General features: G+C 42.8%; 1 protein-coding gene across 12 annotated transcripts in view; it reads left to right on the plus strand.

The window, feature by feature from the left end:
* The window catches only part of PPIP5K1 (diphosphoinositol pentakisphosphate kinase 1), a 35,941-nt gene that overhangs the window by 15,600 nt on the left and 2,556 nt on the right, over nt 1-17,785 (plus strand). For 5 of the 12 annotated variants that reach the window (XM_032481351.1, XM_032481355.1, XM_032481353.1 and 2 more), the window contains 6 exons: nt 766-915; nt 1,554-1,644; nt 4,570-4,695; nt 5,408-5,470; nt 10,642-10,779; nt 15,939-16,052. In XM_032481351.1, coding sequence (XP_032337242.1) covers nt 766-915; nt 1,554-1,644; nt 4,570-4,695; nt 5,408-5,470; nt 10,642-10,779; nt 15,939-16,052 — 682 coding nt within the window. Of the gene's footprint in view, nt 1-765; nt 916-1,553; nt 1,645-4,569; nt 4,696-5,407; nt 5,471-8,969; nt 9,153-10,641; nt 10,780-15,938; nt 16,053-17,785 lie in introns of all 12 variants that reach the window. The other 7 variants (XM_032481358.1, XM_032481361.1, XM_032481362.1 and 4 more) reach the window with 5 other exon arrangements.

Consider the following 17,785-nt stretch of genomic DNA (forward strand, 5'->3'; position numbering starts at 1 on the left):
GATCCTTTCCCTCTTGGGCCCAGTGACATTCTTTTTGACCCTATGATTGATCTCTGTCTCGGGGACCTTCACTGTCTGATTTGGGTCCTGCTTTGACAGATGAATCTGTTCACCTGACTTGAACTAGCTCTCTGTTTTAAAGGAACTGGTCTTTCCACTTTAGAATATCTCAGAAGATTCTATAACTAGCTTCCATAGGTTCAGCCAAAGTTCACGGTTCAGATTTAGGAGAAAGCTGAGAAGAAACACTGCAGTATCTGTTCTAGACTCATCCAGGCAAAGCACAGCTCTCAGTGTATCATCTCTCAGACTTGAAGAGACTGACTTCTTTTTTTCAGGCCTACAGGAAGTTTCCTGTTGTAATCACATCCCTTCCTTTCAGATACCAGTGCTGCTTACACCATGGCTCTCCAGGGTGATAGCTGCCCAAGATATGCTCCTCTGCTTTGCAGGAAAATCTTCTCTCTGCTCCTTGGTCACGCAGTCTTTTAATAGTAATATTTCCTGTCCTTGTTCTAAAACTATAGGCACTTGCAGTCTTATCTTTATCAACTATGACCCTTCCCTTCATCCCATTTTCTCCTCTTGTCCTCTCAGATTTTTGGACTGTTTTGGAAAACAAAGTCTGTGATGTTTCTAACAGCCCTGCCCTAGGTGATCTTCCTCTCCAGCCCTATAACTAGCTCTGCCCAATGGGCACTGGGGCTTTTGGGAGCCTGGGTGTTCAAGGAGCCGTGACCGGCTTTCCACCCGGTCTGATTGCAGGTTATGAACATGCAGTGCACGGGGAACCTGGACCTGATCCCCTTGCGGGGACGGCGCCGCCGGAGGTCAGGGGACCTCCCCCGGCCTTCCCCAGCCATCGGCCTACAGCCCCGGGCTGTGTCCACCACTTACCTGGCATCCTGCACACAGGTGTCCCTCCCTACCTCATCCTCCTTTCCTGCCTCTATCTTTGCCTTTTGGGACGTAGGGACTCAGAACATGGTTGAGGGTGTGTGTGTATGTGGGCGTGCGTGTATGTGTGTGTGTTGGGGGTTGTGTGATTAAGCCTTTGTAGGCTTTTTAGAAATCAGTTTCATGTCTCTAGCAGTGGAGGGGGGTGCTTCTTCATTCAGATAAGAAACTGAGTATGGTTGCTGTAGCCACAGCTGCCCATGGAAAGAGGAGAGGGTGTCCTGACTTCACTTCTTATTGAGGCTGAGCTATTCTGATTGACTTTCTGAGTCCTGCAGAAGGATAGATAAGATTAAGGAACCCTGCTCTAATGAGAACTGAGAATGGTTGCATAATGTCTTTTCAGACTTGGGATTAGAGGGCCATGGGGACAGGCATCTTGGAAACAGAAGTGCCTTCTAGTTTAGAAGGATTCCCTGGACAGTCCCCTCTGTAAAGTACACTCTTAGATTTTGCTTCCTTTTTTCCCATAAGAACTCTTTGTTTCTGAAACTTGCTGACATTGCTTGACTTTGTAGGGGCAGGAATTCAGGACTTGGGTTTTAGACTGCTTGGCTGAGGTGGCAAAATGGTCATCTAGGGCCCTCTTCCTCCAGGTGCTTTCTGAGACTTCGTCCTCGAGGCCTGGCGGCTACCGACTCTTTTCATCTTCACGGCCACCGACAGAGATGAAGCAGAGCGGCCTAGGTATGGTTTTCCAGCGTCTCTCACCTGTTGTTGGGAAGGGCTGTTTGTCTGTTCTTTAGAGCTTTATTGTGGGGAACCTTAGTCATGGGAGTTGGGGTCATCCAGTCAGTGAAACTGTTGGGTGGGGCTAGGGAGGATGAGTTGGGAAAAGCCATATTTAGGTATGAACTTTGATCCCAGATGATTGTTTCCATTCCAGGAAGGTGTTTGTCTTTTGGTTTTCTACACAAACCCCATTTCTCCGGCTGAAAGGCATTTTTTCTGGCTTCCCCTCTTGTTCCTTATCTGTCCCTCCAATCTAGCCCAGACCCAAGGGGCCATGGGGACTCTGGCTCTTCAGAGTCATCAGAGACAAAGCTGTAAATAGAGGCACTTGTGACCCACTGCCCAGCCCCCATAAATGTCACATTCCTCATTTAGAGAACTTGTGCCATGTCTTCCTTTGAGACCTATGCTTATTACATCCCTGCCGTGGCCCCTCCTACCTCCATGCCCTCTCCTTCATCCTCTCCTAATCCTGTAATTTTTTTTCCTTCCTTCCTGAAAATTGAGGGACAAATCTGAGACTGGTGTAGTGGCAGAGGCTTCTCTCAGGACTTTGAGGGAATGTCTCTTGATTTTTTTGATTCCTGGAGAGGGGTGAGAACATCATTCAACCTTTCCTAAGAACACAGACTGCAGGAAGGACCAAGCCTCAGAGGGTATTGTATTCTTTGGGAGTGGGGAGTGGTCCTTGGGAGGGACTATCTTTGAACACAGTGGCTGTGAGCCAGTAACCAGAGCTGGCAGTTAGAGACAGTAGTGTGGGTCTAAACTTGGTTCCCTGGCTCTTTCTATCTCATCCTATTATTCTCTTCATTTAGCTCCTTTCATTTTTCTGTTACCTTTCTCCTTGGCACCTAATTTCTCAGTCCCAAAATGGTCAGCATTTGGACCAGCAAGAGGGAGAAAGGTTTTGGTAACTTTCCAGGCTAATTTTATGGGAGTAGGTTGCCTTCTAGATCCCTGAAATGAGGTAAATGATTTGATGTGTGACAAATAAGTGACAAATAAATGACAAATGTATAGATCTGTGATACGGCCTTCTTTCCCTGCAAGTCCCAGTAAAGAATAGGTTTCGGGTAGGCTGGGAAGGAGGGTAGGTGGGTCTGGCCCAGTTAAGTGGGAATGCTGTCAAGAATGAGGTGGAGGTATGGACACGGGTCCGGCGGACAGATGGCGGTGGTAAGGTAGAGACTACCCTCTGAGATGATCCAAGGACTGGGCAGGGCAGGATTGGCAGGACTACATTAGAAAATTATTTAGTGGAGGAAGTAAATGTAGAACAAAGCTTGGGGGTGGCCTGGGATAGAGCCAGCTAGTTTCAGCTTCTCTGAAGAAAAGCAAACATATTTAGCAATGCTTATCTCTCTTTGGAACCCTCTTCTAGAGCCTGTTTGAGCATGAAAGGTAGGAGAAATTGCTACAAAGAGGAGTGGCCCTTAATTCCAGGGTGGAAATTATCAGCCATCCAAGCCTCTTGATTTCTGTGGTGACCCTGAAATGCTAGGACCCCTGAAATCATGTCCCGTCTTTGTGGGCTCATAAGAAACTGACCTCATCTCCACTCTGTCCATCTCCCCTATGAATGTTAACTTCCCAGGCCAGACCCAGGGTCTTGGCCAAGATGGCTTTGGAAGGAGAGGGGGAAATCCCACAAAGCTGGATGTTAATCTTGTTTCTTCCTGCCCGTCCTGTCCTCGTGGGCTGTAGTAGGAGAGGGGGCCATGGAGCCCCAGTCCTACTCTCGATCAGGCATTTGGGACAGTGACTGGCTTGATTGATTTTGCTTCAGGGGTTTTTCAGGTTTTATTTACTCCTCTTATTGGCAAAAGTTCTCTTTGCTTTCTTTGAAGTTATGTGTGTGAGCATCTGGCTTTGAGCATAGGACTTCAAAGACAGTCAACTTTTGACAGCAGAAAAAACATGTCTTTTTAGTTGTTTTCTGCTCACCAGGTCCTCCTTACTAGGGGACCCAGAAGATGGTAGGCATGTTCTACAAATAATCACCTGACTCTTCACGTGCCTTTCAATTCGTGTCCATTTTCACTTCAGAAAAAAACGCTCTATTTCTTCTTCATGAAAAAATAGATATTTCTTTTCTAACTGAACACAGTTGATCCTGAGAGTCAGGAGACCTGGATTCTGATCCAGCTTAGCTCCTAACAAACTGTGTGACCTTGGACAAACGAGATTCCTTTTGAATCTCAGTTTCTTCATCACTAAAATAAGAAGGTTGAAATGGATGATCTATGAATCGCTTCCAGCTTTAAAAGTTCAGTGAGCCTCATGCTTTCTTTCTTGGGAAAGATAGAAAGGTCTAAAGGAAGGTAGAAGGGATGGGATGTTGGATGAAAAACATGTTGGAGGAAATGGAGGAACTTAGGAGGAATTGGAACTTATGAGAACTTGGAATTTGAGTTGAATACTCAAATCTTAAGTCTCTAGTTTCAATCAAAGTTCTTTCCTTTTAAACTTAAAAGGGACTAGATTTCTGGGTTCTTCAAATCCTATATCCAGTGGAAGGAGCACTGAATTAAATTTAGGGAGATCTAGAAGGATCTACCTATTCCTTTAGCATTCCTGAGAGCCACCTGGAGAGTGTAGTTTATCTCTTCCAGTAGCTTTGAGTCCCCTAATATGACTAACCTTGTATTTGCAGTGGTCTCTTGTATCTGCCATGTAGATTTTCAGGAGAAAACACTTTGCTTGCCCAGTATAGGTATAAACAGTAGTGAAAGCTGTTTGTGGTTATGTGAAGTGGCCACACGGTGGTGGCTCTGAATGGTTACATGTGTGTGTCTTGATGTTGTCCTGTAACTTGTGTGTACTTTTGTGTGGTATCTGCAGCTTTGCGTGGCTACTAATGCGCTCCCGGCCTTGCAGGCTCACAGTGCACGGGGCTGTTCAGCACCACGGTGCTGGGCGGCTCCTCCAGCGCCCCGAATCTTCAGGACTACGCCCGCAGCCAAGGCAAAAAGCTGCCACCTGCCAGTCTGAAGCACCGAGATGGTATGTGGGTGGACTTTGGGGGGCAACGCTTTTCTTCATTTGTCCGCCAGCAAGGACACAGCTCAAGAACAATTCATGCTTAAGGCGGCACTGACACTGGCCTTATGGCCAGTTTTCCACATCAGTTCTAGAGGGAGAAGGAACCAAGATCCCATCCACCCCTCCATTTGCATCTCCTCTCGCCATATGAATACTACTTATTTATGCTTATCCCTTCATAATCTCCCACATACAGCCCTGCTGCATCAATGTACTCCACCTCTGTATTCTTTCCTGGATTCTGGCCTGTAGGGGTAAGGACCAAGGAGGATGATGCACGGTCAGGAAAGGTGCAGTGGAGCCTTGATTAAAATCTCATACATTAAGGATGGGGAAGTTGTTCAGCCAAGGCAGGAAAAATGCTATGTAAAGGGACTGGGGGAAGGGATGAAGCTTTCTACAAAGATTCTATTTCCAAATGACCAGAAAGAGGATGTGGTGGTGAGATTAGGATTGTTCATGGGGCCATATTGTGGTAGAGATGACACATGGATTCCTTGGAGGAGATTATGCCAAAGGGAAAGATTGAAATGTGGTAGTCAGGAATCCACGGGGCGGGGGTGGGAGCAGATCATATACGAACTGTAAAGAACAGAGTGTTTTGTGAGCAAATTCCAGAGCAAAGGGTGGGGACAGCGGCGGGTATAATCCCCGTGATGTCTTTTCTCCCCAGAGCTCTTGTTTGTCCCGGCCGTAAAACGATTTTCTGTGTCGTTTGCAAAGCATCCGACTAACGGTACGTTTGCTTCTGACTCAACATCATTCCTCCTCACCATGTCACCTCCAGACACTTAACCTCTGAGTTCTGACACTGACTTTCCTTCTCCCTCCACTGTGTTGACACCCTGCTGTCTCTGAATGAACCACTCCCTAATTGTCCCTCTTGGGATATATCCCTTGTTGTGACAAACCGCAGCCTTGGCTGCAGCCTGGCTGTCTGATCTCTGTGGCAACTCAAGGTCTTACTTCCACGGTCACCATCATCACCACTGTGTCGCTTTTATCAGCATCATCACCAAAACATTAATTAAACCTCTCCCCTTCCCATCACATGACTGTGCCAGGCTTTGTACAAACATGATAATGGTTCCCCTTCTTAGGAAGAAAATAGCATTTCCTATATCATCCCCATTACTTCTCTCTTCACCCCACCCTGAACTCCTCAGATTATATAATTTTGATCTTCCTGTTTTTTCACCAACTCTTTCGTTAGAGTGGGTAACAAGTTTGCTTCCCTTCTGGAGCAGTGCTGCAGTTCCCAGCTCCCAAGCCTACCCATAAAGGCATTAGTCTTAAGTATATCATTTTCCATCTTCATATCCCTATCTCCTGCCATTGTGTGTATTTTGTGTGGCTCTTGTGCTCCTGACATCTGCTTTACGTTACTACTAACCTAGGGCCTGGGCCTAGGAAACGGGAGCCCCAGTTGATTTGGGATAAAAGGGAGAAAGAAAGGAATAGGAGGTGGTAGGTAAAGGAACAAGGATCATGCCTTGAGTGTTTACACGTGGTTTCCATGCTCCCCAAACTACCTATGGCACTGCTGTCTCCAAGAAGCTGGAAGTGGAAAGTTGAGATGTGTACTGGGGATTCTGGGGGAACTTAGGAATGAATAATATTCCAAGAATACTGAAGAACTGGATCTGCCCACACTAAGGTGTGGGAATTTAGAGATCTGCATAAACCAAAAACTCAAGGGCTGTGCTCTCTTTGTAGGGTGTGGCAGGGGAACCCAGAACTTACTCCTTGTTTTATCTTTTATATCCTTAGTTTCTGCATTGTGTCTTGTCTTCAAGGTAAATCCAGTTTTGTTAGATGTGGTTTTCTTCTGCTCAGGAGCCAAGACTCTCCGAGGGAAGTAAAATTAGCCTAGCTTCCTGGCTAGAAAAAACTCCAGGTGCTGGTCACCTGCTCCTGAACCAATGGACAGCTGCTAGATTTTAGCCCAGTCAGGCCATACATCTCCATGAGGCACTGCTGAACTCTCCCTATGTTGACTAGCCTATACTTGCTGAGTTCATACCCCTCTCCCCAGGCCAATCCCCATTTGTGCCTGTGACAGAGCTTCCCATTCAGAGTGACATAGCTGTGCCTACGCAGTTAGCTTCAACCTTTTCTGGATTTCATGTGCCACAGTCATCTCCAGACTGAGGACCTCATGCATCAACCCCAACTCTATAGCCTGGGATTTGGACTTAGGAGACTTGTTACTTAGGGTACAGAAGATAGCACTAGGAACTTGGGCCCCTGGCACCAGAGCTAAATCACAGATCTCCTAATTCTTAGGATCTATGAGAAAAGATCCAGATTCGTAAAATGGACCCTCAGACCTATATATCTCTAGTTCCCTGAAGCCCTTGGTTAGCAGCCTCGCCAGCTGAAGAAAAGAAGAATTAATTCTACTAAAAGGAGAGGAAGAAAGACCTGGACAATTCAGGTATAGTGCAGAAGAGCAAATTCAAGATCTCCTGCAACATCCTGCACACTTCTGCAGGGCTCTTCTGGCCTTTATTCTTCTTGTACTTGAGCTTGGAGGCTAATGTGTTTGAGAAGCCAGAATCTAGGATCTACCTGTTGGCAAAAGGAGAAATTTGGAGCTATTATCTGTTGCTAAAGATTATCTAGATTTAATTTGGCCTTCCAGACAATATGAGGGCTCTAGCCCATGGCCAAATGTTGCTGGACTCACCCAGCAAGTATAGAGGGGATGCTCTGTCTGCAGTTGCTTGTAGCAAATTAGTCACAACAGTGTGCTGATCTACTGTCCATCATCACCAGCTCTTTGCCATGATGTCTGGCTTTGAAACAGCAGCTGGAAAAAACTGATCCTGGCTTTGGAAAGGAGGCGAGGCCATGCTGCTTCCTTGCTTTGATGGGAGAACATTCCTCAGCCCATCCCTGTCTCTATTCTTGATAAGCTTCTGTCACATCCTGTGACTACATCAAATATATAAGTATGACCCATTGCTAAACTGCATGCTGAACTTACCAAAGTAAACCAACAGAGTAGGAAAGAGACTGTGGCTCTCCCTCATCCAGAATGTCAGGGCGTGCCCACTGGGGTTGCCAAGCCTGTTCTCTTCTAGCAACCCAGGATAGAGCTGAAATTTCTCAACAGCCAAACTAAGGTCTCTGGAAACGATAGTCTCATGGGATCATTCTGGTCTGAGAGTTCTGGGCAGTCAGCCTCAGCTACCTTGATCCTCCCTTTCTATATCAACATCCTGTCATCAGTTCTTAAGACCTCATACCTTTTCCTCAAGTTTTTTTCCCCTACTGTTCCTTTTAAACACCCTTCCACATGCCTTTTACTGCCTTCAGCCTTGTGCAGCTGAATTGCATACATCCACAAAGGTTGCCGGGCAGCTAAGATAATAAGTGGTTCAGGATTGAAGATTTTCCACTCACCCAGCTGAACAAAGTGCAGTTAGACCAGCAGTGGGAAGAAAATATAAAATTATCTTTTTTTGGCTTCTGTAATGGATTCAGATGGTTCCCTAAGATTCAAGCAAACATTTTTTTAAAAATCTGTGTATTTGAACAAGAGTGACAGATGATTCATCAATATTGGCACTTTTATGTGTTGATTCCGTTTTTTACTTGCTCTGTTTTAAAGGACACCTATGCCTGGTTTCCTGCTAATCTGTGCTGCTTAATACCACCCTGTCTATGGCTATCTTAGTCTTGGTCCAGAGGGCGTGGCCTGAGCCTTTAGGAGCCTTTTTAGCTTCCAGCTTTATCTTGATAACCTATACCACTCCTGACCCTCTTCTCTGAGTGACTTTGAGTCTTTTCATCTCTATCCCAACCTCATAAACACATTTGTCTGAGAAGCAAGCCCTAACTAGGGTTTGTCCAAGAACGATCAGGGATATTGGAGTTCCCAGCTACCGAACTGCCTGCTCAGCCCAGTCTGGAGTGACGTTCCTACTCTCTGCAAGCACTGAGTTATGTTCAACGAGAAAGGGGAGGGGCTTGCTGTGTGATGAGGTCTCACTCGCCCCTTCTTCTAGACTACTTCTTTTAGGCTTCTTTTAGCATGATGCCAACACTCTTCCTCCCTGCAAGAGATGCCCAGTGGCTCTGACCATCTCTGCTTCTCCCTTAGCTCACCTTGGAGCTGAGTGGCCCCACCTCCCAGTAATGCTTATGTCAGCCAGTGCTCCCCTCATTGTCTCTCCCTCTTCTCTTTCTTTATCTCTGTGCTTCCTGCCGTGGCCCCTCAACCCCTCCAGAGCTGCTGGATGACCAGCACCCTGTGGTCCGGTTGCTGCGCAGTTTTTCCTCTGACTGCACAGGGGGCCGGCCAGTCTCCTTGGATGCCACGCTGGCGCATCACCTGCACCAGTGCTCCTACCACCTGCGCCTCTTCCGGAACTGGCTGCGCTCAGGCCGGGATGACCCCGAATGCCTCTACGGTACCCCCTGCCACCAAGCGGGCTGCTGCCACTACCCTGGCTGGGACTGACTGCTTTGCTTATTGCACTTCTGGCAGGAGCGCCCACCTATTTCTTTCTCCTGTTTACCCTAAGGTTTTGTGACTTGCATTTAGTTGCTTGGATGGGATTGGAGCCAGACTGCCTGGTAGCTGTAGCGTTGGCTGCTCATCCCCTTCCTTTTCTCCTTCCTCACTGCCTCCTAATGTTACCTACTCCTAATTCTATTCGATACAGGAGTAGTCTCTTGCCCTGGACTCTGTTCTCATCTCTCTCACCCTCTACTACATCATCTTCAGATCCAAACATGTTTCTAGTCACTCTGAGGAGCTAGAGTACCTCTCCTAACCTCCTGCCACTAGAGTACAGGGGCAAACTGAGGCACAGAGGGCTCAATTGAATCCTTGAAGCAAGCAAGAGCCGAAGGTTAGAAGCTGGCCAGGTATAATCCTTTTACGTTATATAGGTTTTAATCACTGTTGAACAGGAGGCTATGTCTTGCATAGATACTGCTGTCCTGCCTACCTTTCATCCCTTTAAGGAGATGCAGAGGAAGCATAGGAAAGATTGGGGACTGAAAAAAAGTGGTTGAGATGTATGCTTCTTGATCCTCCAATGGGTTTTTTTTTTTTTTTTCATCCACAGGCCCCAGGATTAAGATTACATATTTAGGTTTACCCTTCACCCTACCCATTCTGATGGATCTACATTGGGATTGTTGGGTTCAGAGCAGAGAATCAGTATTTATTCTTTTTTCTAGGGGGTTTGCCTCATTTTCCTGAAGGAATAGAGAAATTCTAGCAAGTCTGGGGTCTTCAGTGAGAGCAGAGAAAAGAAGCTTTGATGTGACGGAAATGACCAAGAAAGAAATTCCATTCCCCAGCTTGTTCATGCATGTGGTTTTCCTGAGCTGAGCTTCATGTGTGTTGCATGCCCTCCAGCTTCCAAATATTCTAGCCTTTCAACCCATATCCTAAATCTGCATGAGCCCCTCCTAAGATCGTAAGCCCTCCTCATAAATCTGGTTCTCTTGTACGTGATCCCTGAAATCTGCTGTTTCTTCCCAGCTCCATGACCTCCCTACCTCTCATTTAGACCTACAGTTTCACCCCTTACATCTGGACCTCTGTTTTATTCCCCCTACAAAGTATAAGAGCGGTGTACGTGCTTACCCTATTGGGGTACTGTTGATCTTTCCATGGGACGTTGCAGGCTCTCCATAGGTAGGATAAGAGGTAATTTGACTCACCTGGAGGCCTTAGCAGGTAGACTTTTTAGGAAATCTGGAGGTGACAGAAATAGACTCCTATAGGGGCTCTAAAGAGTTCCCTCTCCTGAGAATCTTGGATACCCCACAATCCAAAATCCACAGACGCTCATGATGGTTCTCAGGGATTCTCCATGCTTCCTTGGCCACTTGGGGTATATCCAGCAGAAATAACATTGACTTTGCCCATCTATTTTCTAACAGGATTTGAAGGGTGCTCCATGGTGCCTACCATTTATCCCCTGGAAACACTGCATAATGCCCTTTCCCTGCATCAAGTAAGTGAATTTTTGAGTAGAGTCTGCCAGCGCCACACTGATGCCCAAGCACAGGCAACTGCAGGTATGGAGAATACCCTTATCTTGTACCCTTATCTCTGCCCCCACTCCCATGCTTCCTAGAACATAAGTAATAGATTAAAAATATAGGTAGGCACTCTGAAGAAGACACAAAAGTAGACTTGAAAAAATGTTTAATTGCATAGGTCAACTAAAAAACATAAAAATATCCCTCCTTCCAAAGTTAACTTACAAATTTAATATGAGCTCAGTAAACATACTGCTGTTTTTCTAAAGTTAGTCAAATTGATTCTGAAGTTCTCATTAAGAAATAAACAAGCAAAAATAGCCAAGGAAACCTTGAAGAGCAATGAAGGCATCCTGGCCCTACCAGATTTTAAAATAGGCTATAAAACTTCTATAATAAAAACAGTGTAGTACTGATACATGAATAGACAGAGACCAATCAAACAAAATCGAAAATCTAGAAATAGTTGAAGTTAGCATTTCAAAATACCAGGGGGAAGAGAGACTTTTTTAAAAAATGGAGTTGGATCAAAACTACAATGAGGTATCACCTCACACCAGTCAGAATGGCCATCATTAAAAAGTCTACAAATAATAAATGCTGGAGAGGGTGTGGAGAAAAAGGAACCCTCCTACACTGTTGGTGGGAATGTAAATTGGTGCAGCCACTATGGATAACAGTATAGAGCTTCCTTAAAAAACTAAAAAAATAGGCTTACTATATGATCCAGCAATCTCACTCCTGGGCATATATCTGGAAGGAAGTCTAATTCAAAAAGATATATGTACTCCAATATTCATAGCAGCACTATTTACAATAGCCAAGATATGGAAGCAACCTAAATGTCCATCAGCAGATGAATGGATGAAGATGTGGCATATATGTGTGTGTGTGTGTGTATGTATGTATGTATATATATATATATATATATATATATATATATATATATATCACATATATATATACACACATATATATATGTATATACACACATACATACATATACACACACACACACACACAATGGAATATTACTCAATCATAGAAAAGAATGAAATAATGCCATTTGCAGCAACATGAATGGACCTAGAGATTATCGTATTAATTCAGACAGAGAAAGACAAATATTATATGATATTACTTATAGGTGGAATCCAAAAAAAAATGATACAAATGAATTTGTTTACAAACCAGAAACAGACTCACTGACAGAAAATAAACTTATGGTTACCAAAGGGGAAAGTGGGGGAGGGATATATTAGGAGTTTGGGATTAACATATACACATTACTATATATAAAATAGATAAACAACAAGGACCTACTGTATAGCACAGGGAACTATATTCAATAGTTTGTAATAACGTATATTGGAAATAAATCTGAAAAAGAATATATATATATATAACTTCAGAGATCTAAAAGTGAAAATTAAACCATACAGTAGGTAGCTCCAAAGGCTTGTCCTTTCACAGAAGCACCAAAAAATCAAGCAAAAATTGTCTGAATTAACTTCTTCAGAACTCTGGAAAATACTCAAAAGTCGCAATCAGAAAAATGCCTAAAAATGGCAGGAAGCTTTTCAGCATTTTAACTTGCCCCTTTCCCATCCCTCTTCTCACCTTGGTAGCAGTCTTGCAGATGGCAGCCCATGCTCTCAGTATGGGGCCTTGGTCCCTGGTTTCAGCGGAAGCAGAGCAGACCTTATTCTCAGAGATTTATGTTTGTCTGTTCTAACTTGTCTGTGGGCTACCTGAAGGACTGACACAGGATGCTTAGCTTTGTTTCACCTAACTTGGAACTTACTCAGGGCAGAAAAGTGGCTTTGCAGAGAATGTTCCTTGAAGACATTGTAAGGCAAATGAACAACATGCTCCTGTATGGGGCAAAGGAAAAAAATATATATACTTGAGACAAACAATAGGCATATGGAAAGCCTGGGAGGAAAAACCTAGGGGAAGAATTTCTTTGGAAAACTACAGTATTCAAAAGTACCCACATAAACTGGGGAATTTGGGAAGCCATGCAAATGCCTAGGGAAGGACACATGCACAGAGCAGACACAAGAAGACCCTAAGCTTTCAACTTTGGCTAAACTCTAGGCTAGCACAAGCAGGAAGTGAAAGTTAAGGGGAAGCTGTAAACAGTCTGGCTAATTGTTGTAGGAGTACCTCAACATACAGCCAATCTGCAAAAACGGAGAGAGCTTTCCTCCCCTTCACTCCCTTTTCCTCCTCCTCCGGTACTTTTTGTTTCTGGCAATCAAGCAAATCCTTGTCAAAACACTAGCTGAAAACAAGCTAAAAGGACAGAGGCTTCACAGATTACACATGACAAAGACAGACTTCACAAAAATAGTTTAGACAAATCACTACACAGTTACAGCCCACAGCAAACAAACCTTGAGGTGGGGGAGTAATCTGATTTTCAGAGTTAACACATTATAATATTCAAAATGTCCAGTTTTCAACAAAAAATTTATAAAATATGCAAAGAAACAATTCAGTATGGTCCATTCATAGAAGAAATGAATAGAAACGGTCCTTGAGGAAGTGCAAACGTTAGACTTACTAGACAAAGATTTTAAATCAGCTACCTTAAATATGCATAAAGAGCTAAAGGAAACCATGGGCAAAGAACTAAAGGAAATCTGGAGAATGATATCTCAACAAGTAGAGAATATCATTAAAGAGATAGAAAATATAAAATGGAACCAGACAGAAATTGTAGGGCTGAAAAGTGTAACAGAAATGAAAAAAATCACTATATGGTTTCTTAGAAGGTTTGAGCAGGTAGAATTAAAAATCAGCAAACTTAAAGATAGGTCACTTGAAGGTATCCAGTCTGAAGAGGAGAAACAAAAAAGAATGAAGAAAAATGAATAGAGCCAAAGGTATTTATGGGACACCGTAGAACATACCACCATATGTATAATGGAAATGCCAGAAGGAGAAGAGAGAAAGAGGCAGAAAAAAATATTTGAAGAAAAAATAGCTGAAAACTTTGCAAATTTGATAAAGACACAAATCTATGCATCCAGATGGTTCAAACTCTAAGAAGGATAAATGCAAAGAGATCCACCCTGAGACATTATAATCAAATTGTCAAAAGGCAAAGAGAAGATCTTGAAAGTAGCAAGAGAAAAGCAACTTGTCACATATAAGTAGATTAACAACCAATTTCTCATCAGAAAACGTAGAGCCCAGAAAGCAGTGGGATGACATATTTAAAGTGTGAAAAGAAAAAACCGTCAATGAGGAATTCTGTAACTGTCAAAACTGTTCAGAAATGAAGGCAAAATTAAGACATTCCCAGATAAACAAAAACTGAGGGATTTTGTCACTAGTAGTTCTTCCCTACACAAAATGCCAAAAGGAGGCTTTTAGGCTGAAATAAAATGACACTAGACAGTAACTTGAAGCCATACCAAAAAATAAAGAACTCTGGTAAAAGTAACTACACTGGTAAATATAAAAGCCAGCATTACTGTACTTTTGGCTTGTAGCTCCCCTTCTTGTCTCATATGTGACAACACACAAATGAATAAAACGATCATTGTAAGTCCATTTTAATGGGCACACAGTGTATAAGCATTTAATTTGTGACAATAACAAAATAAGGTGGGGACTGAGCTTTATAGGAGCACAGTTTTTTTTATGTTATTGAAGCTAAACTGCCATTAATTCAAACATTGCTACTGACCTTACAGAAGTAAAAAGGCTTGTAAGAGAGTACCATGAACAATTGTATGCCAACAAATTAGATAACCTAAATGAAAAGGACAATTCCCAGAAACACACAAACTACAAAAACACACCCAAGAAGAGACAGGAAATCTGAACATACCTATAACAAGGGAAAAGACCTAATCAATAGCAAAAATCTCTCAACAGAGAAGAGTCCAGGACCAGATGGTTTCACTGGTGAATTCTACCAAATATTTAAGAATAATTAGCCCCAGTCTTTCTCACACTCTTCTGAAAAATAGAAGAGGAAGAAATACTGTCGGTGAAACCAGCATTACCCTGATACCAAAGCCAGACAAAGACACCATAAGAAAAGAAAACTACAGACTAATATCCCTTATGAATATAGAGGCAAAATTCTTCAACAAAATATTAGCAAACCAAATCAAGCAGCACATTAAAAGAATTATACACCGTGATCAAGTGATACTTATCACTTGCAAGGGTGATTCAAAATAAGAAAATCAGTCAATGTAATACACTATGTTAATAGAAGAAGAAAAACCAGTATCTCAATTGATACAGAAAACCATTTGGCAAAACCCAACACCCTTTCATGATAAAAACGGTCAGAAAATTAGAAACAGAAAGGAATTTCCTCAGCACGATAAAGGGCATTTATAAACAAACCACAGCACACATTATACTCAGTAGTGAAAGACTGGAAGTTTTCCCCCTAAGATCAAGAACGAGACAAGGATGCCCTACTTTCACCACTGCTATTCAACATTATACTGGAAATGTTCGGGAGAGCAGCCCAGCAAGAAAAAGAATCTAAATCAGAAAGAAAGAAGTAGAATTATCTCTATCCCCAGAGGACATAATCATATATAGAGAAAATGGAAAAGAACCCACAAAAGAACTACCAGAACTAATGAACAAATTCAGCAAGTGTTGCAGGGTACAAGGTCAGTTGTGTTTCTATACACCAGGAGTGAATAACCCAAAAAGGAAATTAAGAAAACAATACCATTTATAATAGCTTCCAAAAGAATAAAATACTTAGAAGCAAATTTAACCAAGAAGTTTAAAGACTTGTACACTGAAAGCTACAAAACATTGCTGAAATAAAGAAGACCTTAATAAATGCTCGTAGGACATCTCATGTTCGTGTAGAAGACATAATAATGTTACAATGGCAATACTCCCCAAAGTGATCTCTGGATTAAATATTAAATATGGCAAAATGTTAACATGTTAAATATAGGAGATGAGTATACATAGGTATTGATCGTACTAGTCTTTCAACTACTTTTTAAAAATATGTTCAAAAATATTCTTAATATAAAGTTTAAAATATTAAAAATGGTTTATGTGAAGGGTCCCTAGGAAATGTTACTTCCCAGCCTGAGGAAGTATAAGTTGGTTTTGACTTATATGGAGAAACTGCAGCTCTTGAATTCTTCCTCATAGGCTTTTTTTCCTTCCCTCTGTCTCCCTTGCCCATCCAGCCCTCTTTGACTCTATGCACAGCCACCAGGCCTCAGATAGCCCATTTTCTCCACCTCGCAGTCTTCATTCACCTACCCTACAACTCCAGCAGCGCTCTGAAAAGCCCCCTTGGTGTAAGTAATTCTTTTGGAACTGCCTAGACAAAGGCCAGGAGGGATGGAGGGACTGGTGAATGAGAGACTTGTCACAGGAGGGAAACAAAGATGGGGGCGTTGAAAGACCAGGGGTAACCAGTCAGGGAAGCAGTCTCATTTGCTGTTTCCAGGATGAAGGGAGGGTCTGCTTATCCTCTCTCATCTGTCATCTCTGTCCTCCATGCCCCTCTGTCTCACTGGAGGGACTCCTAAGTGATAGTGGCCCAGCGGGCACTTTGGGGAAGAAGAGATGAAGGTCTCATTGTCCTCAGATCCCTTTTTGGTCTCTGCAGCTTTCTCAAGAAAAAAATGATTTGGGAGGAGACCTGGATATAAGGAAAATGTGGGAGAAAGAAACTAGAATCTGCTACTACTTCCTACATGTCCCTTCTATGGTTTCTTCTCCTTTGTTAGTTCAAGTTCAGGTACTGCTTTTTCCCATCTCTTCTTTATAATCTCTAGCCTGTCACTAGTTATCCTTGGTAACAGTGTGAACAGTGGAGCCACAGGGAGTTCTTAGGGTGACTGTAGGGAGGGAGAGTTACTAGTGGTAATCAGACGGGGGATAAGGGCCAGAGACTCTGCAATGGAAAATTTCTTTCCTTATTCATCCTACCTCCAGGAAATACCTAAAACCAGACATTGAGTTCATTATTCTCCTTGAGTAGAACTGAAGCAGAGACCCATATTTCAGCACTGGGGTCAACAACTGTAGAATTTTGCCCTTCTTCTAGCACCCTGTGTGCAGAAGAAACTTACTTGCTGACACCAAGAATTCTTCCCCTGAGTTTCAGATGATCGTACACTCACCTTACCATTGGTCCTTTTACCTCTGCCCAGTGGTTTTTATGAGTTCTGTGCCCTGGAAATCTTATCTTTCTTTGGCTTCATTTCTGTCTGAACTCTTTGATTTGTCTGAATCAAACTACTAGCTGAATATTAAGGCTACTTCTATCCTTGGGTGAACTCAGCCTAAATCTTTTTTCTTCTTTTTTAAAAATCTCAGTATCAGATGTATAGCCTCAAAGGTAAATATTTTCTTTAGGGTCTGTCTGTCTGCCCTAAATAGTCCTTGCTGGCCTAAAACCATGTTCCTCTCTTTTTTTTTTTTTTTTTTTTTTTTCTTGCTTAAAGCATGCCTTCTATGACCCTTTGCAGAAAAGAGCTGGCATTCCTTAAACTCAGTGACTGATGGAGCCTTTGCAGACTGAGGCTTACCACCTTTCCCAGTTCTCATTGATGACAAGATATTCAGGTGTCCCCTGTTTCCAGAATCTGTCATTATTGATATCAGAGTGCTTTAAATATAAAGCTATAATGCCACCAATAAATATGGTATTTACAAAGGGAAAAGTAGATTAGCCTCCTACAAGAAGTCAAGGAGGAAGTAGAAGTTGGGGTAGGAATTATCCCACAGTGCAGTTGAAGCTCTAAGACTTTCATTTTACTGCCGTCAGGATCTCGGAAATTTTTTTGAAAATTTTATATGTATATAATACCCGTAAGCCATTGTATGTCCCAAGACTTAGTGTCTTAACTTTGGATCTGTGGATGGATTTCAGGGTAAAGTCTATGAACACCAGGAATTATATATAAAGATTAGTGGAAATACCCATATGTATATTTTTCTGGGAAGATAGTCTGTGACTTTCACTAGAGTTGCAAAGGGGTCAGTGACTCCTAGAAAGGTTAATTAAGAACTGCCATTTAGA

Source organism: Camelus ferus, chromosome 6 (genome assembly GCF_009834535.1).
Source record: "Camelus ferus isolate YT-003-E chromosome 6, BCGSAC_Cfer_1.0, whole genome shotgun sequence".
Taxonomy (NCBI): Eukaryota; Metazoa; Chordata; class Mammalia; order Artiodactyla; family Camelidae; genus Camelus; species Camelus ferus.